At 39.6% G+C, this 25,586-nt stretch overlaps 2 protein-coding genes across 3 annotated transcripts; both read right to left on the reverse strand.

The window, feature by feature from the left end:
• Window positions 1-5,602: 5,602 nt before the first annotated feature.
• On the reverse strand, window positions 5,603-10,660 carry LOC115373950 (interleukin-21 receptor-like). Its single transcript, XM_030072598.1, has 9 exons — window positions 10,555-10,660; window positions 10,139-10,222; window positions 9,476-9,602; window positions 9,198-9,379; window positions 8,771-8,919; window positions 8,181-8,349; window positions 7,684-7,780; window positions 7,483-7,567; window positions 5,603-6,547 (listed from the first exon to the last, which is right to left on the reverse strand). Exons 2-9 carry the CDS (start codon window positions 10,206-10,208, stop codon window positions 6,008-6,010), a joined length of 1,419 nt encoding a protein of 472 aa, XP_029928458.1. The 5' UTR covers window positions 10,209-10,222; window positions 10,555-10,660; the 3' UTR covers window positions 5,603-6,007.
• A 488-nt stretch (window positions 10,661-11,148) lies between these two features.
• On the reverse strand, window positions 11,149-25,522 carry il21r.1 (interleukin 21 receptor, tandem duplicate 1). 2 transcript variants are annotated; one of them, XM_030072751.1, is made up of 10 exons: window positions 25,426-25,522; window positions 23,847-24,089; window positions 23,349-23,467; window positions 22,947-23,055; window positions 21,863-22,050; window positions 21,213-21,349; window positions 20,899-21,076; window positions 20,485-20,578; window positions 18,235-18,328; window positions 11,149-13,180 (listed from the first exon to the last, which is right to left on the reverse strand). In XM_030072751.1, the coding sequence occupies exons 3-10, from the start codon at window positions 23,407-23,409 to the stop codon at window positions 12,413-12,415; spliced, it is 1,629 nt and encodes a 542-aa protein (XP_029928611.1). In that variant the 5' UTR covers window positions 23,410-23,467; window positions 23,847-24,089; window positions 25,426-25,522; the 3' UTR covers window positions 11,149-12,412. The 2 variants fall into 2 exon arrangements, with proteins under 2 accessions (XP_029928611.1, XP_029928612.1); XM_030072752.1 differs by lacking the exon at window positions 23,847-24,089.
• Between the last annotated feature and the right edge of the window lie 64 nt (window positions 25,523-25,586).

A 25,586-nucleotide genomic window follows, 5' to 3' on the forward strand; every position in this document is an offset into this window, starting at 1 on the left:
GTCTAATTTCACACTGTCTAATGCCTGGAAACAACCTGATTCACTGCACTACTAATCTGCTGTAGCACCAGGTGTTAGATATAAAACGACAAAAAGACTGGTGTGATGTGGCTCCATTAAGTAAAATAAAAATAAACTAATGTTAAGATTAATTTGTGCCTACTCCCTGATGTTTCTCTTGTAATAAGCTGGTAAAACTGATTCAGTGCATCAGTAGCAAAATGATCAAGTCTCAGTCAAAAGCAGGACTGATATAAAACGTGTCTATTGATTTCTGTTGAGATTGCCAAATTGCATCATATTACAACTGGGCATTCACAGCTGCACAAGCCCTGCACACATCGGACCGTTACATTTACTTGGTCATTTTTAACGTTTACTTTAACGGCTACTGTTATCTGTGGGTGGTATCAGCACTTAGTCACTTTACATGGTAATATTTTTTTTCCTGTCATGTATTCTCTCTTTATACTAATGTACAGTGTTAGATCTTGTATTTGCATATCTGCTGAAGTGACATCTCAATTTCCACCTGTAGGATGAGTAAAGCTTATCTAATCTCGAGCTGGGCATGGGGTGAAGCTGTGTGATGAGCAGAGGTACATGTGCAGCCCTGTTCTACACACATTATAACTGGCCAGAAGGGAAAGCCTGTCATAATCCTAACCTTAACCAGGCTAGCTCCATCTAACATGTAGCTCTACCTGTTTAATAGAGATCACAAATAATGGTTCAAATGAATGACACTCTGTGAACGTGGTGGCTGTGAACGTGGTGTCTCTTGGGGGATTTGTGAAGGCGTTCTTACAGCGGCACCTGATAAACAGATAAACTGGGGAAAATAGACAGTGGTTTCACCAACCACCTATGTGTGTGGGTGTGTTAAGCTGTATCTTGCCGGTGCAGTCATTTGAGATTGCACTAATTTTCCTTAATTTTTTCTCACAGAGGTACCCTACTCTGCATTCATTTCCATTTGAGTACTTCAGGGGAACTTTATTTCACACACTGGCTTTCTTAAGGTTTCATTGTCACTGCTGACAGCCTGACATTTTTTCCCAGACATTGGCTCTTTCATGTGTAATATTTTCAATCCTCTCACTTTTCTCTAACTTAGCCTACACTCAGTACTCGAGTTGAGGGGGGATGAGGGCGGATGGCATGCCCCCTGAAATAAAAATGGTCAAAATCATTCACCCTGTAAAACTGCCATCCTCCATTTCTATCCACAAGTCCTTGACTTGGTTGAAATTTGTCTTCTCCATTTGGCCCTAACTGCTTAGGAGCAATGGTAGCCACAACAGGGCAGCCTGGGGACTGACTGTAGGTGTAGCCACAAGTCTCCCCTGTGCATACATGTCCATTTTTGCTATACCTATGCAGCTTTGGGCAAAAAAACAATGCAGTTTTTATCATGCAGGAAAATGTGTTTTTTCACCTGTTGTTTTGATATATTTCTGCATAGGCTACTCGAGTGTTAGATAGTGTAGGGGATGCATAATATATCATTTAGACAGTACATCAGTAGGCTAATACACTCCTGATCAAAATCTTAAGACCAGTTGAGAAATTGCAAGAATTTACATTTTGCACTGTTGGAGCTTAAGAAGGTTCTAAGTAGAGCTTCAAAATGCAAAAAGAAGAAATGGGAGTGAGACAAAAAAAAAAAAAAAAAAAAAAAAAAAAAATGAGTAAGCAATTTATTGCAAACAACCATTAAACTGAAATAGGCTGTTCATCAGCTGATCAAAAGTTTAAGACCACAGCCTTTAAAAGCCCAAATCTTGGCAATCCACTGACGGAACTGGTGTCCATTTCTGTAAACTTCCCTTGCCATCCAATCCCAAATGTTCTCAATGGATTTAGATCAGGGGAACACGCAGGGTGGTTCAAAAGAGTGATGTCATTTCTCTGGAAGAAGTCCTCCGTCAGGCGGGCATTGTGAACTGCAGCGTTGTCCTGTTGAAAAACCCAGTCATTACCACACAGATGATGGCCTTCAGTCATGAGGGATGCCCCCTGCAACATCTCCACACAGCCAGCTGCCGTTTGACGCCTCTGCACAAACCTTGGTACATACCAGTCATGTTGTCATTTGCTGCTGTTAGTCACTTACAGTAAGACTGTAAGACGACAGCGTTGCTCTCTGGTTGGTTATAACATAATGCTGAAATAACCTCTGTTGCCTCTATTCTGTTGCAAAATTCATTCAAACATTCTTGAAATTGTGTGCACGGCTTCTGTTTCCTCTTTTGATCATGATTGCAGATGACAGGTCAAATTGTGCACTCCTGAATTTAGCTCCTGATTTTTTGCAGAACAACTCCTGGTGGTCCCATTAGGCTGCTGGTTCAAGTTGCCTACTCAAACTTCTGATGCTTAGAATTACAACAGGAACACCAAGCTTTGCCTACACTGTTTGAGAACAATCATTAATAAAAGATATACTCTAGAATCATACTCCATGGCATAAAGCGACCTAAATACTTCTGTTGCGGTTGATAACATTGTTGATGAATACTTGTGACTCACACAGACATTCATATTTAAACTTTTCAAAATGGATTTTCCAGCCCAAACTCTGCTTTGGAACAAAAACTGCTTCTGTTGGGTTTCAAGAGACCCCCCACCTCCACATCTTATAACTCAAACATGGATGATTGTGGGAAGTCGTCTTCAAATTCCCTCGCTGAAGGACAACAAAGAATCTATCTACGTGTCTACATACATATGTGTAGATAGGTTTTCTTTTTGTCACAGTAATAGAGGTGTTCATTCAATTCTATGTTTGGCATTGAGCTCATAGTTAGTGCTGCTGTTGGACTGCATTTTATTGAGAGCTGTTTCCACTATTCTGTCCCCCTCATTGTATATAAATAGGGAGAACAAAAAGTTAGAAACACCTTTCAATATAATGTAGTCCACTACAAGACCTCTGCAAACTACAACCTCAATAATAAATATTTTTAAATTAAATTTACATTTGTTGACATCTCCACGATGTCAACAAAAACGGAACATTATAAACTTTATTAAAAAGGTACAATTTATGGCTGAGCTGTTCATGCTCTGAACCGCATTAGATTGCACAGGTGGAATATACAGTGCATTCAGATTCAGATCTCCTTCACTTTTCAGTTTTCTTATGTTGCAGCCTGATGCTACAATTATTTAAATTCAGTTTTTCTCTCATTAATCTACACTCAGTACCCCATAATGACAAAGTGAAAATAAATTTTGTAAATTTATTAAAAAGAAAAAACTGAAATATCATATTGTCATAAGTATTCAGACCCTTTACTCAGTGCTTAGTTGAAGCACCTTGGCAGCAATTACCGCCTCAAGTCTTTTTGGGTATGATGCAACAAGCTTTGCACACCTGGATTAGGGGATTTTCTGCCATTCTTCTTTGCAAATCCTCTCAAGCTCGGTCAGGTTGGATGGGGCCCGTTGGTGGACAGTCATTTTCAGGTCTCTCCAGAGATGTTGGATAGGGTTCAAGTCAGGGCTCAGGCTGGGCCACTCCAGGACATTCACAGAGTTGTCCCTAAGCCACTCCTGTGTTGTCTTGGCTGTGTGCTTAGAGTCACTGTCATGGTGGAAGGTGAACCTTTGGCCCAGTCTGAGATCCTGAGCGCTGTGGAACAGGATATCTCTGTACTTTCCCTCCACCCTGACCAGTCTCCCAGTCCCTGCTGCTGAAAAACACCCCCACAACCTGATGCTGCCACCACCATGCTTATTGCTTCACTGTTGGGATGGTATTGGGCAGGTGATAAGCGGTGCCTGGTTTCCTCCAGATATCGTTTGGAATTGAGGCCAAACAGTTCAATCTTGGTTTCATCAGACCAGAGAATCTTGTTGCTCACAGTCTGAGAGTCCTTCAGCTACTTTTTTACAAACTCCAAGCAGGCTTTCGTTTCTTTTGCACTGAGAAGAAGCTTCCATCGAGCCACTCTGCCAAAAAGCCCAGCTCGGTGGCGGGCCACAGTGATGGTTGTCCCTCTGGAGCTTTGTCCCGTCTCCACACAGGATCTCTGGAGCTCAGTCAGAGTGACCCTCAGGTTCTTGGTAACCTTTCTTACTAAGACCCTTCTCCCACAATTGCTCATTTTGGCCAGGCAACCAGCTCTTGGAAGAGTCCTGGTTGTGCCAAACTTCTTCCATTTGAGAATTATGGAGGCCACTGTGCTCTTGAGATCCTTCAGTGCAGAAGAAATGTTTCTGTAGCCCTCCCAAGATCTGTGCCTTGCAATAATCCTGTCTCTGAGCTCTGCAGGCAGCTCCTTTGACCTCTTGGTTTGGTTTTTGCTCTGATATGCATTGTCAGCTGTGAGGCCCTCTATAGATAGCTGTGTGCCTTTCCAAATCACATCCAATCAATTTAATTTACCACAGGTGGACTCTAATCAAGGTGTAGAAACATCTCAGCAACCATCAAGAGAAATGAGAGCCACCTGAGCTAAATTTCAAGTGTTTTTGCAAAGAGTCTGAATACTTATGTCAATGTGATACTTCAGGTTTTCCTTTTTAATAAATTTGCAAAAAAATCTAAAATTCTGTTTTCAATTTGTCATTATGGGCTACTTAGTGTAGATTAATGAGAGGAAAAATGAATTTAAAAGATTGTAGCATCAGGCTGCAACATAACAAAAGTGAAAAAAGTGAAGGGGGTCTGAATATTTTCTGAATGCACTGTGATTTGATATGTTGTTGATCAAATTAATGAATGAAGAAAGTGCTATTTTGCCAAATGAAACACAACACAGAGATCACTGGAAATGTTTTTTTCTCTCCAATGTAAAAAAGAAACCGACCTAAAAACCACAGTACCAACTGAACTGTGGGTTTGCTGAAACGTGACACTCATAATCTTTACCTTTCTCTAGCTCTGTATCTTTATCTTTAGTCTAATAAGTCAGCTCAGTCATTTCTATTGTGAAAATGTGATTTTATTATCCATGTTAATTACAGACTGCCACATAATGGTTGCTCATAGATGTTAATAAACAAACAGAATTCTCAGTGCTCCTTTTATCAATAAATCTTTGCAACCGCAGGCATTTAAAAACAAAACAAAACAAAACATGGAAACAAGGCGAGCAGAAAAGCTAGGCTACACAAAAATGCATTTCATAGCACGCTGATCAAACACATGCACGTGATGAAGCCTCCGGCACTGACACCGAAACAAGCGCAGCGTTAACTCTCAAGCAGCAAACTGCGGTCCTGTCTTTCTCAACTTTGTCAGTTTTTCTCTGGTAAATCCATACCATTGCTTCAGGTTTCTGCCTTCATTTGGAGTGATGAGATAATGATATTTGACATGTCATTTGGGGTCATCCACAGTTCAAGTCAAAACCAACAGATTCCACCACTTGTTTCTTCTAAAACTTATCACCACTTTTTTCTTTATATATATATATATATATATATATATATCAAGTATTGCATATTCCAAAAATATGAATGAATTCTGGACATTTTGTATAAATACACTGCAATGATAATAAAATGTATATATATTCTTAATTTTTGATAAAAATAAAAATGTATGTAACATTTCTAATGTCTAAAAATATCTGTAATTTTGCTTGAGGGTTGAGTAATGGACTCCTACCTAGCTCGCAAACTAGATAGCTAGACAGATAGACAGATGTTGTGTTGTGCTGTGTTGTATTCTGTCAAGTCACATTATCTTTTGAAATACATTCAGTGAAATACATTCATCAGTCGTGGAAAAACATAAAGTTACAAGGAGCGTGAACAGTACAGCATACCTCATCTTAATTCTAGTTATAAGGACAGCACCAACTGGAATATATCCACAGCAAAGTTTGTGTGTGTGTGTGTGTGTGTGTGTGTGTGTGTGTGTGTGTGTGTGTATCACAGTGCGGATGTCTGATTTTGAACCTGTCCTATCCAGTGCCTCGCCTGCTTTCACCAGTGTTGTGAGTCTTAGGCGTTTCTCTTCCCATAAATCAGCTGACAGGATCATTTCTGATATTTAGCTCTCATCCTTCTGCAGGGACTCAGGTGCAACATTTACGCTGCTTGCCTGGCTTATCAAAATGGGAATGATGCCTGCTGCTGTTTTGTTGAGAACGCAGTAATCGGTACACAAGAACTGCGGGGGACTTGAGTGCAGAGGACTGTTTGGCTGGCTGCACTCTGGGCTTTGGCTCGGATCCTCACAGCCGCAGCCCGAGTCGGCACAGCTGATGTCCAAGACGTTTTCAGGCGGCACGCTGACAGCAACCGCCTTTCCAAAACCAAACTGCGGGCCGGAGAAGGGAAGCTGAGTGTAAGGGGTGTCCTCTAGACAATTTACATTTACATGAAGGGGGGTCCCATTCATCCCAGGTAAGCCAACATAAGAACTCTGACATTGAGTGAACATCATTTGGGTTAACAAGGAGTCCTGGAGGTCCTGGTCCTCTGCCTCGTCCTTTGTGATGGGTTTTGGCACAATGATCAAAGCATCTGCTTTGATCATCTCCTCTGTCTTGAGTTGTAATATAACACTGCCTTGAGGTGAAATCCATTCCTGTTAATACAATAATATCCACATATGCTTTGTTGAGTGACTGATTGATCAGTCAGTTGGTTGGTTCACTGATTGATTTAATTAATGTGTTACTTTAGGACCAAGAAATGCACGATAATATGTTAAAGTCCCCAAACCGACTGGCTGGCAGGCAGAACCCAGGCCAGCAGTACACATTAACAAGTGAGTGAAAACTACAAGTATGTCAAAACTAATTACTTGACTCACAGTAATTCATAAATGAGCAAATTTAATACGTTTCACCCATGCTGATCATTCCCACTGCTGACAGCTATGACAACTGTTTCTGTAATCAAGATGCTAGCTGTCAAACTTAATTATTTTCTCATGTATGTACACTACGTTGAATAATAAGGTTTCAGCCAGTACAGATGTTGAAAGATTTTATGAAGGCAAGGCATTAATTCTGTTCTACAAACAGGCGATGATCTGCCTTAATGACAATTTATGACTTTGATTTCTTGTGCTTTGTTTTATGTATTTTTGTGGCTTTGCTTTGAGGTCAAATAAAGCAATGCAAACTGACATGCAAACTGATGGCCACATTATTATGAGTCCCATAGCACTTCTTGGGAAGATACACCCACAAGCTCGGTAAACAATGTTAAAATTCATTGTAGTGGTTGCCCACTTGTGAAGGCACCCTAGGTAGGAGAGTGGGGAAACCCCTTGTCCAACCATAAGTGGGCTACCTTACCTGGAACTGCTGTGGCATTCATAATAACACAAACTGCAGTGAACTTGAATTGAACTGAGAGCGAAAAGATGTTTGAGGACTAGACTTTACTTTACTCATAGTTGCAGCCCTGACTTACCTATAATAATTCACCTTTTGGGTGTTACAGCATTGTAGTATAGTTGTGGAGTCAGCTATGTGGCAGTAAAGGCACGGGATGCAAAGGAAAACACCTCACCTGGAAATTGCCTTTATGTTCTTGAAACAGAGGCTGGAAGAAAGGGGCTGGGGACGGCGTGTGAGCCAGAGTTTTAATCCTCATTCTGTCGGACAAACCATGATTAGAAAATTACAGCTTACATTTTAAACTGTCATCCGGAGCGACTTCCAATGAGCACGGCAGCGGGATAAGGATGAAAATGAGATAAACCGGAGTTACCTTACAGCAGGGCTGTAGAACAAAAACAGCAGAACTCCAACAGCCACACACGCAAGGCCCACATACTTGATCAAGATGAGTAATATATTTTCTTGTTCTGGGTAAATGTCATACAGCGGTACAGAATTAGTGAGGCATACTACAGTTATGACACTAAGACCTTGTAGTGGTTAATGTCCTAAAGAGCAATTCTAATGTACAATGCGGGCAGTGTTAGAAAAGGGATATGGTTTATTTTAGGTGACTGCTCGTCTATCAGACTCAGAATCTCATCATATCATTAAATACAGTACTTGGGTTTTCTTGTCTCAACGGCCTAAGAGAATAAAATCACACACACACACACACACACACACACACACACACACACACACACACACATCACGTGACAGACCCATAGCACACAAATGACAAGACCTCAGACACAGTTAGAATCATAAAGCAGACAGATGGCACCCTATCACAGACATCAAGAAGAAAAAAAAAATGCTCTTTACCTTTATGGGTGTCTGCCTTCCAACATGTCAGTGGACTCCATTTGCTCCAAATTGCACCATAGCCACTTGCAGCAGGAAGAGATTTCACTTTTATGCAATAATCTTCATTACCACTATCGTGTCCAGATCTTCTAATTGAGGCAGAGTTGTTTTTAAAGTCAGTGAAAGCCTGAGAAAAAGTTGAAAAGATCCTCAAGATTATTAATGATCTTATGAGAAGAACCAAAGTAGGTCTCCTGGTGAGGATTTTCTAAGTTTTTGCGCGAGCCACCATCTGTCTCAGCAGGTCGGCCCACCAGTCGCAAATGCAACCCCAAAAACCTTTTCATCGTCTTTGACATTCAAATGAACTTCACACTTCACGCTTTTTGTACATAACACCTCAAAGACTTCAATGGCTTCTTCACCTCTTGAAACTCATTTCCAGTGGCATTTTCTCTCTCATGTAATACTTTGATGCAGCAGCTGTATTTTCTGTATGTAATGATTTGTCAAATGCCATTGGTTGTCTGTTATCCTTCTATTATTGTAAAGCACCTTGCAATTTATTATTAGTAGGAAAAATCAATATCAAAGTATTTGCAGCTCACCTTTTCGGTGCCATCAGGGTTTTGAAGTAAGAGCTCATACTGAAGACGGTTCTTAATGTACCTGTGGTTTTCATAGCCACTTTTCCAGGTTATAAAGAAAGCCTCTGGAGTCTTTTGGACCACAACATCATATGGGGGCATCAGCTGAACTGATCACAAATATGTATTTAAAAAAACAAGTGCAACAACAGTATATCTGACATGTAATATATTCAATTAGAACAAAAAAAACCCCATCAGTTTCTGTCCTATAAAAGATCTTTCTGTCAAATGACAATTAAGGTTACGTACTGCCCCTTAAAAATAAAATTAATAAAAACACACATATGTACATACATGCTTGCATGAAAATTCACTCACAACATTAAGGTACATACATTACATACACATACGATCACAATGAATCAATCAATTAATTTATACTTACTGTTCATTGCTGGCTTAAATGCCTTTGTTACAGTATGGCATAGAGACTCAAAACAAAGCTCTATGCTAAATTTATCCATATCTGAGAAGCACAGAGGGGGATTTTGTGTGTTATTTGCTGCAGCAACTGTACAGCTGTAACTATGATCCATCATCACAAGTGGACAAGTGAACGGTTTTTTTCTGTGGAGGAAAGTGGGAACATGAATTCTCCATGGGAGGTCATACAATACATTCATTGCATTCAATTTTACATTACTGTAATAAAAAAAAAGGTACCCAAAATTCCACCGGAATTTCAGCTTGTAGTCCGTCCTGTTTGGTCCAGCAGGATCTCCAGAGATGTTCAAAACACAGCTGATTGTAAGCCAATAGTCAGACACGCAGGAATAGCCATCAATTACATCTGGAAGCAGATGTGAAAAGTTTGTCTTTTTCATCACAGTCTAGTTTGGGATGCCTCTTTCCAGCATATCCTAATAAAAATGCATACTAACCCAGCACACACATTCTACATTGAAAAGTAAAGTAAAAACATGTATCATCGCACATTACACACACACATGCGCACACATCTGCTAGAAAGTGACAGCACTGTGGAAATAAGATATGATGCCGAACATTTCAGTGTATTACTCAAATGCGAAGAGTAATCAAGCAGCACAGTAATCAAAGGATGTAATTGTGTCTTGATATTTCCATATTCAAACATTTGCCTTGAGCTTTCTATGAATTTCTCCTGCACTTGATGTAAGAAACCAACAAATGAGCCCAAAGTGAGGGTGGCTTATTGAACCTGATTATCTGAAGTAGAGAAATTGATAACATAAATACACTGTTATGATCCTGGGCATGACATACGCTGTCTAACAAAAACATTTCACACAAATAGCATGAGGAAAATACAACATCATTTTGCTAGAAAGCCAAAGTGGGCAGTACCTCCGCTGTGGTTTGCTCCTGCTAAGAGGCTGGAGCACCAGAGCACAAAGAGCAGCAGCAGACACTTCATATTTATCCGGATCTCTGTGGACATTAATACAGCATTACTTCCTCTGGTCCATTTGTTCTGTTTTTGTCTTTTTTTTAAAAATTGTATATATGACACTTTCAGCGGCCTAACAGCTCTTTCTGTGACACAAGAAATATTAGAAATCAAAGAAATCCTCAGTTTGTAACAATGACAATCTGAAGGCACAGACCTAGACAGAACTGTGCGACTTAAATGTAGATAAGAGTTAATTTCTTAAAAAAAAAAAAAAGACAAGAAAATTAACAGCTGATATTGGTGCTATAAACTAGATAGTAGTTCACCTGAAGGCTGAGAAGAGAGGCTCAGTGGAAAAGTGGTGTATTACCTCGGGGGTTGTCCTGGTGCAGCTGACATCTCAGAAAGTGAATGAAATCTAGAACCAATGCTGAACTTATCACAGCGGTTTTAACAGAGGAAGTTAGAGCTTCATCACGTCATCATTTTTTTCTCTTCTTTTTTTGCATGTGCGCGTGCTGAGTGTAAGTGATCTTTTTTTTTTTTTTTTTAAGATCTTAACTTTCCATCAGTCATATGATACAGACATATTACTGTCCTTCTGTTGAGTAATAGGTCATGTTAACATAGTGTCTCTTCATATCAGTGCTGTGGCTCTCACTCAATATTAATTTAAAAAGATACAGTACTACATCAGGGAACTTAAGTATATATGGATTAAGTGATTTCACATCACTGAAGCTCTGCTTAAGCTACAACAGAATAATTCAAAGATTTTCATGATTAATGCTCATGAGTCAAGGCAGGGATTTTGGATTTTACTTTTTTATTATTTTTTATAAGACTGTACAAGATGAAGAGACAACAAAATTCACAAAATCAGAAGCATGCGCATGAGGCAGGCAACAACAAACAGAAGCCGACAAAAGAATGAACATTTTCTGTCGCTTTTCTGCCAAAGCTGTAAGGTTATTGTTTTTTTGTTTTTTTTTTCCTGTGCTGACAATGAAAATATCTTAGCCCTGTCCAGTGTCTCATATTTTGCTGTTGTTTTTGAGAGCCCATGTTGCATGACGACTGAAATCCAGGTGTACCTTTTGGTTTTCCCACTTTTCCTGAACGTGCCTCACCTACTTCTACCTCAGTGAGACTTTTCGTTCAAAGGCTTTCGTTGGAGAAATTGTTAAATGTTGATGGAAAAAAGTAAGTCTGGGGGGGAAAAGCACTTTTTCTTTGATTCCTGGTAAATGACAACAAATCCTGGCGTTTCAGAAAGCTGAACGACAATATTCTATCAAATTCCATTACAGCTGCATTGGAAATGTATTGATGTGACATTGTGTTGTTTACTTTACTTTTAAGAAAAACACAACACCAAAACAACAAAATGACATGCCTAGAGGTGCAAAGTATATCACAAATAACTGTTTTGTAATAAAGGTTAAAGAACAGTTTGACAAAGCTTTCTGGTTCATCTTTTTACTTCTCTGCAAAGGGCCAGGTGGAGGCTGGATGAAAAGAAAAAAAAATCTCCAGATCTACTGTTTTTATGCACAAAAGCACGAAACAATGTGGGTGGATATAACAGTTATGGACCACAATGCATGTGCAAGGACAGCAGAGATTATCAGACAACTGGATCTTGATAAACTGGCGTGCATACTGGCTGCACAAGCTAAAGATGCACGGAAGACAATCAGACAGTGAGGCGGTATAAACAAACAGAATAACATATTATAATATCAAACAATCCAATACATCAATACTTTATCTATAATTCATTCACCATATTTCTTTGAACTCCAACACATCATGGACCTAAATCCCTGTATCAGCAGAACTGTTTTCGCTAAGCGATTCATTGTTTAATTGAGTCATTTTTCTAAGATGACAATTCATTTAATGTGAATATTTTCATAAGTCTCTTTAGTCCTCTGTGGAAGTAAACTAAACGTCCTTGGGTTGTGGAGTGTTGGTCAAGACAAAAACAAGACATTTAAGGACGTCGCCTTGGGCTGCGGGACAATTAATCGATTAAACAAGAAAATAATCAACAGATGAATAATGAAAATATAATAAACATCGTAATAATAATAATAATGACAGTAATCTTTAGTTGCAGCTCTAAATCCAGCCTTAAGCTCGATGTTTTCATCACACGTCCCGGAGCAGTTCGTAGCCCAGTTGGGGCGGTAAATCTACGGCGCCTCTCCTCGGTGTGCTGACCATCATGTTTTGGGGAGAGTGTTTGCCGAGGTGCTAGGGTCTTCTTGTAGAGTGCTACATATCATCCACTGCTTGACATAGTTTGAGTTTGAGTTTCTCTCCTCGTGAAATAAATCAGAGTCTATGCGTTCTGCCGTGTTGCACTCCGTGGCCACGGGACTGCTGCAGTCTGGCTCTCCAAAACCGCTGTCAATGGTGTCCAAGTCCACGCAGGGGTAGCCGTCCTCTGACTGCCCGTTTGAGACGAACGAGTCAAGGGACACCCTCTCTGGTTCAATGATAATGGCACGCGGCTGAAAGTCTAGATTTAAAACCGGTAAGTCACTGGATCTTTGGTTTCTGTCTTGTGCCGAAACACCACCCTGTCCACACATCCTGGACGCCTGAGGTTCCCCTAAACCACAGCCGACACACTCGCTGTTGTCCCCGGCATATAAACTGAAGCTTTCTCCATCCTGGTAACTTTGGAGGGTGTTTATGGAGCTCTCCGATGCGTTTTCCACCTCAAACTCTTCCTCCCCGGACAGGGTCACGGTGCTGATGGAGATGTGTCCGGAGGAGTGGCCGGCGCGGCGCTCGCTGCTTTCGTCGTGGTAGTGCAGCAGGGAGGCGCTGTGGGGCTGGAAACTACGGCAGGAACAGCGGTCTGGCGTCACTTCGTCGTCCTCTGCGAAGCTCTGTTTATCCGTTTTCCAGGGAAGGATGTCGGGCTGCTTCATACTCACTGCATACAGGACGTCGTACTCGCTGAATCCAGGCCCCACCCAGTTCTGCAGGGCAAATGGAAGTCATTAGTTTGGAACATATGCCTCAATATAGGTAAACATTTATCTTTTGCATGTAAATGCTGAACATATATATTTCTCGATTTGCATATGATGGTTGAATCTATTTTAATTGCAAGCCCAGGCTTTTAAGTGCTGCAGAGCTAAGAGCAGAGATCATATAAGTTATTAATTTAGCCACCCTGCAGTAGCGATGTGAAACGTATAAAGATAAGAGATAAGTTCCTTAGATAACGGCCGCATTAATTCTTTTGATTACCTTCAAAGCGATAAGTGACCCGCTCCAGCTTATAATTAAGAGCTGTAATCCCCCCTATGTGCAGAAGTCTTAGACTGGCAAACTAAACTACTGACTAAACCACAAACCATTTCCCTACATAAACATGTTCACCTTGAAAGCCAGCTTATAACTCACTATAACATCTTGTTTTATATTATAACAGCTTTGTTTTGTTTTACATTCATGGTAGTTGGATGCCATTTCTCCATCCCTTTGTTTTGCTGCACCTTGTATCTTTTCAAGCATATGTATATTTTTTATTCTTTTAAGGACTCATTGAAAAAAAATAATTATAATTACCATTGTTATTATTACTAGTAGTAGTATTTTTACAGCAGATAAATAATGGGAAAAAGAGACAACCATTATGAAAATTAGTGTCCATTCCAATTCCAAACCAACTTTTTACCTCTAAAGTTTTTGGAAACTCAATAAGGTGAAGTGGCCATGCTCTGTAAGAATCATATATACTAAAACCTCGACCCCAGTTCAGCAATGAATGAATTCAACTAAGAAACATCAGTAGTATTTCAATAATAAAAAGATGAATTAAAAAAAAAAGGAAGAAACGTAAGTGGACATTTCCTGATCGTGAAACATCCTGTATGTTTTGTGTATATTCACTGTGATCGCCTGTTTAGGTGAATCCGATAAGTGGTAGTAGCACACAGTGACTGTGAAGTTACAGCACTGGGACGGGAATCATTTCCATTGGCCACAGAAATTTCACTGAAATCCAAACATCACAAAGTAAAAAAAAAAAAAAAAAAAAACTTTCTTTTGCATGCTTGTATGTGCTTGCAAAATAAAATCAAGATAATTATTCCACACTGTACTAAAGGGCAGAGCCTACTCAATATCTGATAATTTTTTTTCCCATAAGTGCATCATGCTGTGCTGAGTACAACAGCACAGTGTGGCATGTTTTTATGTGACATTTTACGCACCAGTGTGCTTTGTGAGCTGGAAACAATGTGGCATAAGTATACGCAATATTCAAATGAGCTAAGAAGGTTGATATTATCAAAGCCAGCACAGGCAGAGAGTGACACTACAGTATGGAAAAATTAATAGCAGAGTGTCTAATGCATATCCTTTTATCATAAATACGATTTCATGACTTCACAAGGGGAAAAAAATCACATTCTAAGCATTTAGACAAATGCTTTTACACAGATTAACTTAAAATGAATGTGACAGTAGTATGAGCTTAAATGCCTGGATCACCAGCAGGTAACTGGAAAGAGTGCAACGATGTAAGGCTGGGTGATAAATCAGTTTTATATTGATACTGTGATATGAGAATAAATGGGATTTTGGGTATCGCAATATGCAATATGTTACAATTTCACCAAGAAATTTGGTAGCATGAAGGTATCATGATGTTTGGTCTGTATATGGATGAACTCCATAATGGATTTCCAATAGAAGTAATATATTATAATGTTCCTAGATTGATCATGTGATTGAGAAGTGCTTAATAAAGAATTAACAGCTTTTTTTTTTGGTCTAAATTTACATTTTGAACCCACATCTTTTTTTTTTTTTTTTTTTTTTTTTTTTTTTTTCACACACCTGTGCGGAAACTTTCACACAGAGCTCCATCTCATTTCATCATCAACTCATATTTTCTTTTCTTTTCTCTTCTTTTTTTTTTTGTGCTCTGCAGCCAGCGAAGGCACAACATTTTGCACAGCTCTCAGAGGCTCCACAGGGCACGGTGATGCCCAGATAAGCAATTTTGTACACGCAACAGACACCACATCCTGAGATACAGTGTCAGATACATACTTCTTCCACAGAACTGAGTGATCTCCGTTCCTCTGAGAAAATGCTCGCAATGCTCCGCCACAGGAGAAAGATAGGGCTATTGCACAAATCAGCAGATAAATCAGGTGTCAGATTAGAACAACAGCGCATTTGTAAGCTGTTTGAATAAGGGTTCGTCTCCTTCAGGATATGATAAATACATGTAATGAATGTGAGTAAACAATGCAAAATCTATCTTTTTCTGTACAGTGGCGCTGGGTTTGAGCGACAAGGACTTTAATAGAGAAACACTGCAGAGGTGCTTCTTCACTTTTAACTACAGCGGCTCATTATTGAAGCTGATTGCGGATTATCTAACATGCATGAGTAGACTATTTCAAAAAGTGGGAACCGAACAAAAAGGAGCCTCCGACTTGCTGACTTCATACTGTATATCTAACTAACTAATATCGATCAATCAATAAACAATATCTTTTTAAAATGACAGTGATTTTAGGCGCCAGTGTAAGAATATGAAAATATGGGACAAACAGAAAATAGAGAACATTTAGAAAATCAGTGAACAGAGCTACACACCAGAGGTGTTGCTGCTTTGGTCTTTCTAAACCGCTTTCTTGCAGCCTGTGTTGTGTACCGTGCTAAAAAAGATCAATATCAGCCCTGTTTTCTGAGGGCTGCGCAGCTCATGTACATGCTACCTGTGGGATTTCCAGCAGGTGAGTTGTGGTATGGCACATGAAGGGCAAAGAGAAACTTTTGTTTGATGTTTTGCTTTATAATGTTGTTTCCAGTGCATGCTGGAATGATCCATTACTGTGAGCTACATTTAGCTCATCTACGATAAATGAAAAAAAAAAAAAAAAAAACACCAAATAAACTGTAATCAGTGACAACACATTCCTCTTTGAGAAGGAATGATTAGTTATAATTCAATAAAACGGCAAATGTAATGTGAATTACCTTGTGGAGTACATTAGGGCATTTATTACTAAGCACTAAGTACAGCAATAAATCATTTAGTTTTGTTTTGCTCATTTAGTTAGTGGCAAAATGTACAGCAGCTCTAGAAGTACTTTCAATTTCACTGTCTGTCTGTCCTCCTCTCTTTGTTTTCTCTTTATTCACTGAGTTAGCGCACTCTGCTGAGAGTTTTTCATAACTGCATATGGATCTCTTCATGTTCTGGTCAAAATTAATCCAGAGATGGACTCTGGTCCCACCCACTGGATGTACACGCAAATAACTCCATCAGTTCTCAAGCTACGCCTCATAACTCAAATTTGATATATTCGCAAGTTGCAACTGCACTTGGGGGATTTGATGGTTATGTATGGGCTGAGAAAATCCCACGTGCTGGATTTATGTAATAATTTAAAACCTTCAAACTGCATAAACTCAAAAATGCACGATGAAGCAATACACTCAGCTGTTTTGCTTCATTCCTGAAAAGCTAAGAGATTAAAAGTTGAGGTTTTTCACGACAGTAAAATTCACTAGCACACAGGATGTGATGCAATTTAACCCTTGCGTCATAATCCAGAGCAAGCATCCACACTGAAACCAAGTTTAGATGCTCAAGAATGATGTGCTAGACCACAAGTGCCAACTATAGACTAACGCGACCACCATAACGCCTCTTTGATGGTCAAGTTAGACCATCAAAGAGGCGTTAAGCAGGCAGCACGGGTCACTAACTAACACATCTACATGCTATAGGGTTGAATGGGTGAGTGCAGGTCTGTTGACTGGGTTATCGAGCAGGAAGCTCCTAATAACAGGTGTTTAGTTTAATTTTGGTCCATTTCGCTTATCTCTAGTCCCAGACATCACATAATCATCTGTAAACTTCCAACTGGTCTCAAGTGAACAGCTGACCTTCAAACACACAGCTATTTGAATGACTGTCTATACAGATAAATCGCAATCTGTGGCCAATAAACAGAGGCTGGTGATGTAAACAAACAAATAAATGAATACATAAAAGTACATCTGAGGTTGAGTTGAGTCTTCTGTCCAGTTTTTACTTGATTTAGTTCCCTGGCTTCCAACAGGTTGACAGATTTCCCAGATTAAACACAAGCGAAGTCGCATGTTGTTTTAACTTTGATTCTTCTTTTTACAGTAGCTGGATTTTAATGTAAGTTAATCTGTAGGTTGTTGCATTATTATATTATCAATTAAGCCTTCTGCTCCTGTGTGTACAGTGTGAGCTCATCTCAATTTACCGTTGTACATTACAATAAATTATTACTACCATTATTACTACTTCTAGAGAAGACAGTGAGAGAAATGACTCACTTCTGACTATCTTAAATCTATTTCCAGGCAGCCTAAGGCCACATTCTAGGTATCCTTTAGCGGTTACATGTGAATTTGGATCATTTTGAGGTATTCACTTCTGACATTTGTCACGGTGTGCCATGACCAAGGCTGATGCGGCTTTAACAAAATAACATATGATTTTTTTTTTTTTTTTAATGCATTCTGTACGCACAATAGATAAAAATCTTCAAAAAAAAAAAGTTTAACAGGAGAGAGAACACAAGGAAATAATCACGATGATAATCACAAAAACAATGAACTCTGTGATAAAGAACATAAAAAAGATTTTAAAAAAAGAATCTCATGAGAATAAACCACACCATGTTCCCCTAGGGTGAAAAACAAACTATATTTAGTCTACCTCAATGAAACATCAAATATCTGGTTTAAAATCGCCAAGGGTGTTTTCCACTGGGGGAGAATACGTCTGGTGGTGATGCACACGCCTGTCATACACAAATATCTACCCACAGCATGGCAGACAAATGAAAAAAAGAAAGAAAAGAAAACTCTTGAAGCCCCTGCACACTGAGTCATCTGTCTCAGAGGGGAAAGTCCCACCCAGGAGGACCCAGATGTGCTGAAGTCCCCTCTTTAGCAACACCTGCTGGGCACATCTGGAAGCTGCACGAGCTCCGATGAGCTGTGCTCTTTCATTTTCTCTTACCTTGAAGTTCCCTTCATAGTTGCGGTAGAGGGGCTCGAAAAATTTGTCTGGCCTGGGGATGAATGGCACGAGCTGGAATTTTTTCAGCCAAAACCTGAAACAAGTTTGAAAAATAAATTTAAAACCAAACAGGTGACGGTGTGTGAAAAATTAAACGTCTTTCATTTACATTTCACCAATTCTATGTCACTTTTCATTTCTTTAAATATTTTCTCTGTGGATGAGCTGTACAAGGGGGAAGTCAGTGACCACAGGCAGCATCCACCCAGCACATAACATGACAGGCAGTGTAATTAAACTTGAATGTCCTTTGCATCTCAACAGAATGATGAAACACCTGGCTTTATGGAGAAATAAGTGGATATCCTGTGCAGTAACAAGCAAAAGCTAATTTTACCACAACAACTCTAACCCTAACAAAATGCATTAATCACTAACTTCTATGATCTTCCGCAAACTATAAAAAAAAAAATAACTTTGAGTTTCATTGATGCACAGCTCTCATCACCTCTCAATTGTAAAAAAAACTCAAATAACTTCTCATTTCTTACAAAAGTCAACCCAGTGGAGTGTTTTTTTGGCAATACATTGAATCCTTTCCATTCAACAGCTGTTTGGTGGGTTGTGAATTTCTTTATATACATATTTAGCTCTGACTTGTATACCAGACACTGACAAAGCAGAGCAGGTCAAAACCTTCATCTTATTGCCGACACAGTTCGCAGTGACGACGGCTGATTCTGCAGTGCTAATTTGCAACATGATACCTGATAAACGCCGGATAACCGTAACGTCGTGTCTTAAATAAAATTTCCTGTAAGTGAGGACAGGGTGTGGAATTTTTTTTTTTTTTCAGTCGCTGATCTTCCTGTGCCTTCCTACGCACCTGACAAAATAGGTGTGCAAACGCCTTTCTATGAATTTTCTGATGCAAATTAGCATCTGCTACAAACACTATGATACTTGCGTTGGATAGCAGTTTTCAGTTTGTCCACGTAGATGGTATCGGCCCCTATCAACTAAACCATAAATAAATAAATCTCTAAGCCATAAATCTGTCATATATTGTATGTCTGCAAAAAAGATGCAGGGTGCAGCTATTCTATTGAGACGAACTGCAAAGAAGTAACGCGAGCTGGTGCATGAACCCGTCGTGCATCATGGCCTCCCGCTCTTACCAGGCCTTGTGGGATATTGTGAAATCCTTACAAGAAACACTGAATTACAGTCGTCAAATGACTTTCTTCTTGTTACTCAAGGTACCATAAGTGCTTGTGAGATTTTTTTTTCTTCCTTTGGAGTCTGGTAATCATATCACATCATCCTTTACCAACAGGAGAGCAAAGGTTACAGTCATTGCAGAATAAGAGCTTAGACAGGAGAAATTAAAAAAAAAAAAAAAAAAAAAAACAGCAAATTTGAGTTTTCCTGTGACTGTAAGACTTTTGCTAATAAGTGTTCTCAGTTGCTTGATACTGATGCTCTGCATGACTTCCTATGTCTGCTAGCCATAGGGCTGCATTGTGTCTGCACAAACAGCACAGCAGCGGTTTCTCTATATGTGGGAGGTGATGCCAGGAAAGTGTAAATTGAAGATGTGAGAGGCTTAGCTGCTCATTTACTGGAAGGAAAAGTGCAGTGTTGTAATTATTTAGTCTATTTAATATATTTTTGCCCTAGTTAGTTCTTTTCAATGTGTAGAGATGAGCACTGATTGATTCTTGATTTACTGTATTAACTCATGCAAGGTTCTCCAAAAGCTAGAAACAAGAGCTATTGTGGAGTATGTGGGATCTTGTGCTTTTGAAGCTGTAAACATCTTGAATTGGCTTTGGGATATATGTCAGAGTGGACATATTTATGTATTGGACTGCATTATGAATCAAAACAAGCTTAGAATATGTTGGGAATATAAAAGATCTTGTCCCGTGCAACTCAATAGATAGCATGCAGTACTAAAACCTCCAGTGTTAAGGCTGCCATGTGAGGTGTATCTGAGTGAAGCATAGTGTGATATGGTTAAATTCACAAATGCCAAACAGACCCTTTGCTAACAATGAAGTTGCAAGGGGACACAATGTTTGTATTTACTGATAAACTTTTGCTCAAAACATAATTCAATAGGGATAAAACAGACTTGTTCAGTTCAAAAGTGGAGGAATTAATAGGCCTACGTGAAGGACGTGCACAGGTTCTCTCTACGAACGTTTCCTGAAATACTAAGAGAGCTGCAGGGTTTACAATACTCACGACTTCTGCAAGTAACCCAGCACCAGGAGGCCAACGACGGGAACCACAGACAGGGAGAGGTACCACCACCAGCGGGTATCACCGCCTGTGAAATCTATGAACAAACAAATGAGCTGGATGAAATTTCATAAGGAGGAACAAACTCACTCTGACCACTGTCTGCTGACGCTTTCCACCGAATTAGGTTGCATGCTAAATTTCACTTTGTGACCAATAAATTCAAAATGTTTTTTTTTTTTTTTTTCCCATGAGGGGCCATACTGTTGAGAAACACAAGAAAATTCTGTAAATTTTAATAAAATCACCTCATGGACAAACAAAAACCACTACAGGGGCTGAACGGGGAATTGATTCAGTGGAACAAAAAGTTATTGTACATGTATAAGAAGATAGATGATTTCATGTGAAGTGTACCTGTTGGCCCTTTGGTCTGCCATTCTGCAGAAGGGCTCCATTCACTCCAGGGGCCCATAAAAATCGCCTCAGGAGACAGTATGGCCTGAACATCCACAGTGTAGTTGGTGTGTGGTTGCAGGACAGCGTGGTGTATCAACACATGGTTTTTGTTGACTAAAAGGGAGTGAACTGGATCCTGTCGGGGAGGAAAGGAAAACGAAATATCTTCACAAGCAGCTATGATGATGATGACGAAGATGATGATGATGATGATCGTGTAAAGTGAGGCAATCTCAATTTTCATTTTCATTTCTCTTTAATGCGACGATTACCTTTGATAAATCTTTGCTCTCTCTTATCCGCACCCTGTAATTCAGAGGCTCCTCGAGGTCGTTGTTCATATCCCAAGTGATGTTGAAGGTGCTGTCATCACTACTCACCTGCACACCGAACGGCTCCATGGGCTTCACTGTGAAAGCAAAGGCCCATGGATATGAGGGGATCAGAGTGAAACAGAAATGTGAACATAGAGAGAATACCTGATAGCTGGGTTGGACAAGACACTTTGTATAGCTGGATGACGTTCACATGCAAAGCATTTACTGCCATTTATATTGTCTGTATGTGGCATATTCATCCTATCTGGCACCAAAGCAAACCAACAAATTATAACAGGCATTTGCTAAGACTTTTCAGCCCACCTCTGTGCACAAAAAGAGGAAAGTGTGCATTAAAAGTGTATTTTTGCAAATGCTTATATGGGCAGACTTACAAGAGTTTGTTGTTGTTGTTGTTTTTAAATCAGTTCACACAGACATTTTGACACAGTAACACAATGCTGATTCCAATCAGCATTTCGGATATGAAGGTATAAACGGTTATCCCTGACCTTTGTCCATTTCTGTGTTATCCTATCCACTGTTCATCAGAAGTGATGAATAGTGAAAGGTAAAGTCAGCCAATTATTGTGTTGATGACTTACCCATTTCAGTCAGCACCCAGCTGGATGACTCACTCACGTCTGTTTTGACTGGACTGGCTTCTTGGTTAACTCCTGCTGAACAGTTAGTTCCAATGGTGTTGACCCAATCAAATTTCTCTGGATGCATTATGCACCAGGACTGGGAGGGTGTGATTTCACAGCTGCCATTGGCCGTTATCTCACGATCCCTACAAGAGACACACACACGGTGTTTTACAATCAGAGATGGTAATGATCACTTTGATCAGTCTGGTAACCAAGGTTACAACCACTGCAAGGTCCTGGTTAGAGCAGGGATAATGATTCATACACAGATGAAACTATTCTGCTGCAACATCAAAGGCTTCAAATCCACTCTGTTACTTTCACATCATTAAAGTTTCTTTGGAGCAACAACTGCACTGGAGTGAGCAACACGCCTACTCAGGAAAGCCTTGCCCTGTTTGTTCTTGTGTACTTGCTTCAGATCAGGTCATTACATGAAGCATTACTGTCAATAAAGCATTTCAATGTATTCTGGGATACTTTCATATTTGCAAGTTTCAGTATACGTCACATCAAGACTAGTACATGCATGCAGCGACCTGCGCAATGTTGTGCGCCTGAGAGATGTCGATAAACTCGGAAATGTTTTGGTCAATTTTCAGAAAGGCGACGCTCTCAGCAAAACGCAGTGAAGTGAATAAAGCGAATCAAAGAGACAAGATGTTCCTATGCGATTAAAGCAAGAATTCCAAGGGAACTCCATGGTTAGCGATTTAAAGCTGCCCAAAAAACTGTCCTGTGTCTCACAGTCTTAAACAATAATCATTTTTACACATAAAAACAAGTGATAAACTCAAACAACTAAAACAATCAGCAGCTTGTTTTTGGAACTATCAAAATATCACTGGCATCCTAGTACTGTTAAAGGCACTAGATACAGCAACAATAACACCATGTGGTAACCAACAGATTAAAAAGAAGACAGATAACACACTCCCGGGTTACTGTAAAAAAAAAGGATGTGCAAAGATAAAGCCACATACTGTACAAAACACAATACAGCATTTCCACAAAAAGTGACACTGAGAACAAGCTGTACCGGCACTTGGCTTCCAGCATCAAGGGGATGGCCGGCGCTGAGCCCGAGCAGGAGCAGTTCAGTGAAGTCTTCATGTCTGTGGTGCAGGTGACACTGCACAAAGACGCGACTGCAGCACAAAGGAAAATGTGGTTAGCTTTACAGATTGCACCGCTAATTTTAACCACCGTGCTGAGTGAACTTCCCTTGCCTTTGTTTAATATACTGAATCATTTATTTAAGCAGTTCAAGAGAACTCATTTTTCAAGGGAACCTTGGCCAAGAGACAAGCATGGAACAATGTGCAAAAGCCTATCGATGTGCAAAAGTACATTTGGTGTCAAAGTGCCATTAACAATCTGTACATGGAAATACATGAGAATCCGAAAACCGTGACAAGTCAAATGTATATAGGCGGCTTACCATCTTGAATGAAGAAAGCGAGGTCCCACAGCAGTAATAGGGACAAAAGTTTAACACCCATGGGGACGATTTACTCTGCTCATCCACAGGTTGGACAGAAAGCAACACAACACCTGAAACTAAATAAAGACACGGTATTTATAACTCAAACCTTTGATTCAACAAAAATACTTAACACCCATTACGATCTAGACTTGTGTGTGTGTGTGTGTGTGTGTGTGTGTGTGAGTGTATTTAGAATCATATATTGAGGCATTCTGAGGCAGGGTGTCTATATATCTCAGATCTAGACTTTAACAAGCTTAACAAGCTGACCTGTTGAGACAAATAATTAAACACCCAAAACCTATATCTCACTTAGTAGTTACCAATGATAATTAACAGCTTTCTAATTAAGGAATAAATTAACAATGATAAAAAAAAAAAAAAACATCTTAAGAAGAGCTTTCACTCCAGCACAGTTACAGTAAAATAATTTTAGAGAATCAGCAATCTTACCTTTTTATTCTCCGTTTGAAAAAAGGGTGCACTTATTACACAGCAGGCAAGCAGAGACTAAAGTGTTAAAAGCTCCTCTGAGTGTGTTTAGTGGAACAATGCTCAGGCGTCGACGCGCTCTCAGCGTCATCATCAGTGGTGTGACTAAGGATGTGGTTTCAAACCCTCTCAGCAGCGCCTGTGCGGTGCCTTCCCACCGTATCCACATCTCTGCTATGAATATGCAACACTTGTAGCATAAAGCTAGAAACAAATCAAATTAAAATTAAATTTAAAAAAAAAAAAAAAAAAGATATGAGCTAAAATGATGTAGCCACATTTAAAGTGACCCCTATTCTCACCGAAGAACAGCTCATAATTAAAACTAAAGGTGAAATCCTGTATGAGCTTTTGCATTTTGGAGAAACTAGATACGTATTCGTTTTTTAGAAATTGAGTGTGGTAAACTGTACACAAATGGTTTCTAAATTTTGTTTCAGTGTATAGCTTGTGCCTTTGTGTTCATGTGATACTTCAGTTACTCAACACATGACCCGATGTACATCCCGTTGCACCTTGAAGCGTGTTTTCTGAGTCGATTCTCAGTATCGAAACAGACTTTCAGGCAGCCTGGATGTTTTTACATACCTTTCAAGCGACCCTTAACTCCCACACGTCTGAGCAGCACCAGTTTCTCAGGGGTTTTCATTTGTCATGACAAGAGCTCGTCCTTGGCTAAATGACTGATAACCCTTTCACAGTTTAGTGTTGCTGTGGAGCCCCTCGGAGCTCTGGAGCCTCACTAGCTGGCTTTAAATGTCAATAACCCACTAATGTCAATAAAATGTCAACAGCCTAGTGGTAGCAAACGATGATCATGATCCACTGCTGCACAACATACTGTATGTTATTTAATACGCATTTTAAAATTATCTGCTTTATAACCATGGGTCAGATAGTTTACACTGGCTGTGGGCAGGCTTCTATGTAAATGTCACCACTGTTTGACAAAGTGAGTTTCCATTTGGTGATACTGAACCTCACTCAACCTTAAAATAATTCTCTTTTTTTGTAATCAGCCCCATATGCAAATCAAAATTGTTCCTACTGCACTTTAAGTCTTAAAGTAGACCTCTAGTTACTCAGTCAAGGCTGCTTTTTAAATTGTTTTATGTATTTTATACTTTGTTTTATGTAACTTATCCTCTAATAATATATCTTTTTTAATATAATTTGTATGTACTTTGTAGTTTCTTATAATCATATTTTGTATGTTGATGTTCCTTTTTGCTTTTATTTATGTCAAGCACACTGAATTGACCTTTGTAAGAATTGTGCACCATAAATAAACCTGCTCGCTCACACCAGCGGTTTGACAAGTTCACAGGTAAGGTGTAAAACAAAATTCTCAGCCTCTTTTTCTTTTTTTTTTGTTTACCTTCCTATCAAGGTACAACCTAAAAGTCTGATGTTTATCGGAAAGGCACTGTTTTCTTTGCTCAAGTAAATAAAGTTGGTCAACACAGGCTATGTATGTTCTTACTTATGATCCCCCAAAATCCGAGCTAATCTATCTACAATCAATAAAACTTTTGCATACCTGAATTTTTCAGTTGTCACCACTTTTCACGCGAGTGTTCAACGGCTCCACGAGCTTCACTGTGAAAGTAAAAGTCCAAGGGGGCAAAGGAATCAGAGTGAAACTGAAAGACAAACCAGGAGGGAATGCCAGATGTCTGAGGTGGGGTTGCGCAAAGACAG

Source organism: Myripristis murdjan, chromosome 16 (assembly GCF_902150065.1).
Source record: "Myripristis murdjan chromosome 16, fMyrMur1.1, whole genome shotgun sequence".
NCBI lineage: Eukaryota > Metazoa > Chordata > Actinopteri > Holocentriformes > Holocentridae > Myripristis > Myripristis murdjan.

Bases quoted from the DNA above. Each gene is read 5' to 3' on its own strand.
- il21r.1 (XM_030072752.1), bottom strand. From the start codon at position 23,409: ATGGGTGTTAAACTTTTGTCCCTATTACTGCTGTGGGACCTCGCTTTC. The intron at 23,056-23,348 runs GTAAGCCGCCTA...TTTGTGCTGCAG, and splicing joins CGCTTTCTTCATTCAAGATG to TCGCGTCTTTGTGCAGTGTC. The intron at 18,329-20,484 runs GTGAGTATTGTA...AACTTGTTTCAG, and splicing joins CTGGGTTACTTGCAGAAGTC to GTTTTGGCTGAAAAAATTCC.
- LOC115373950 (XM_030072598.1), bottom strand. From the start codon at position 10,208: ATGAAGTGTCTGCTGCTGCTCTTTGTGCTCTGGTGCTCCAGCCTCTTA. The intron at 9,380-9,475 runs GTACCTTTTTTT...TTTCCTCCACAG, and splicing joins AAATTCCGGTGGAATTTTGG to AAAAAAACCGTTCACTTGTC. The intron at 8,920-9,197 runs GTAAGTATAAAT...ATTTGTGATCAG, and splicing joins ATTTAAGCCAGCAATGAACA to TTCAGCTGATGCCCCCATAT.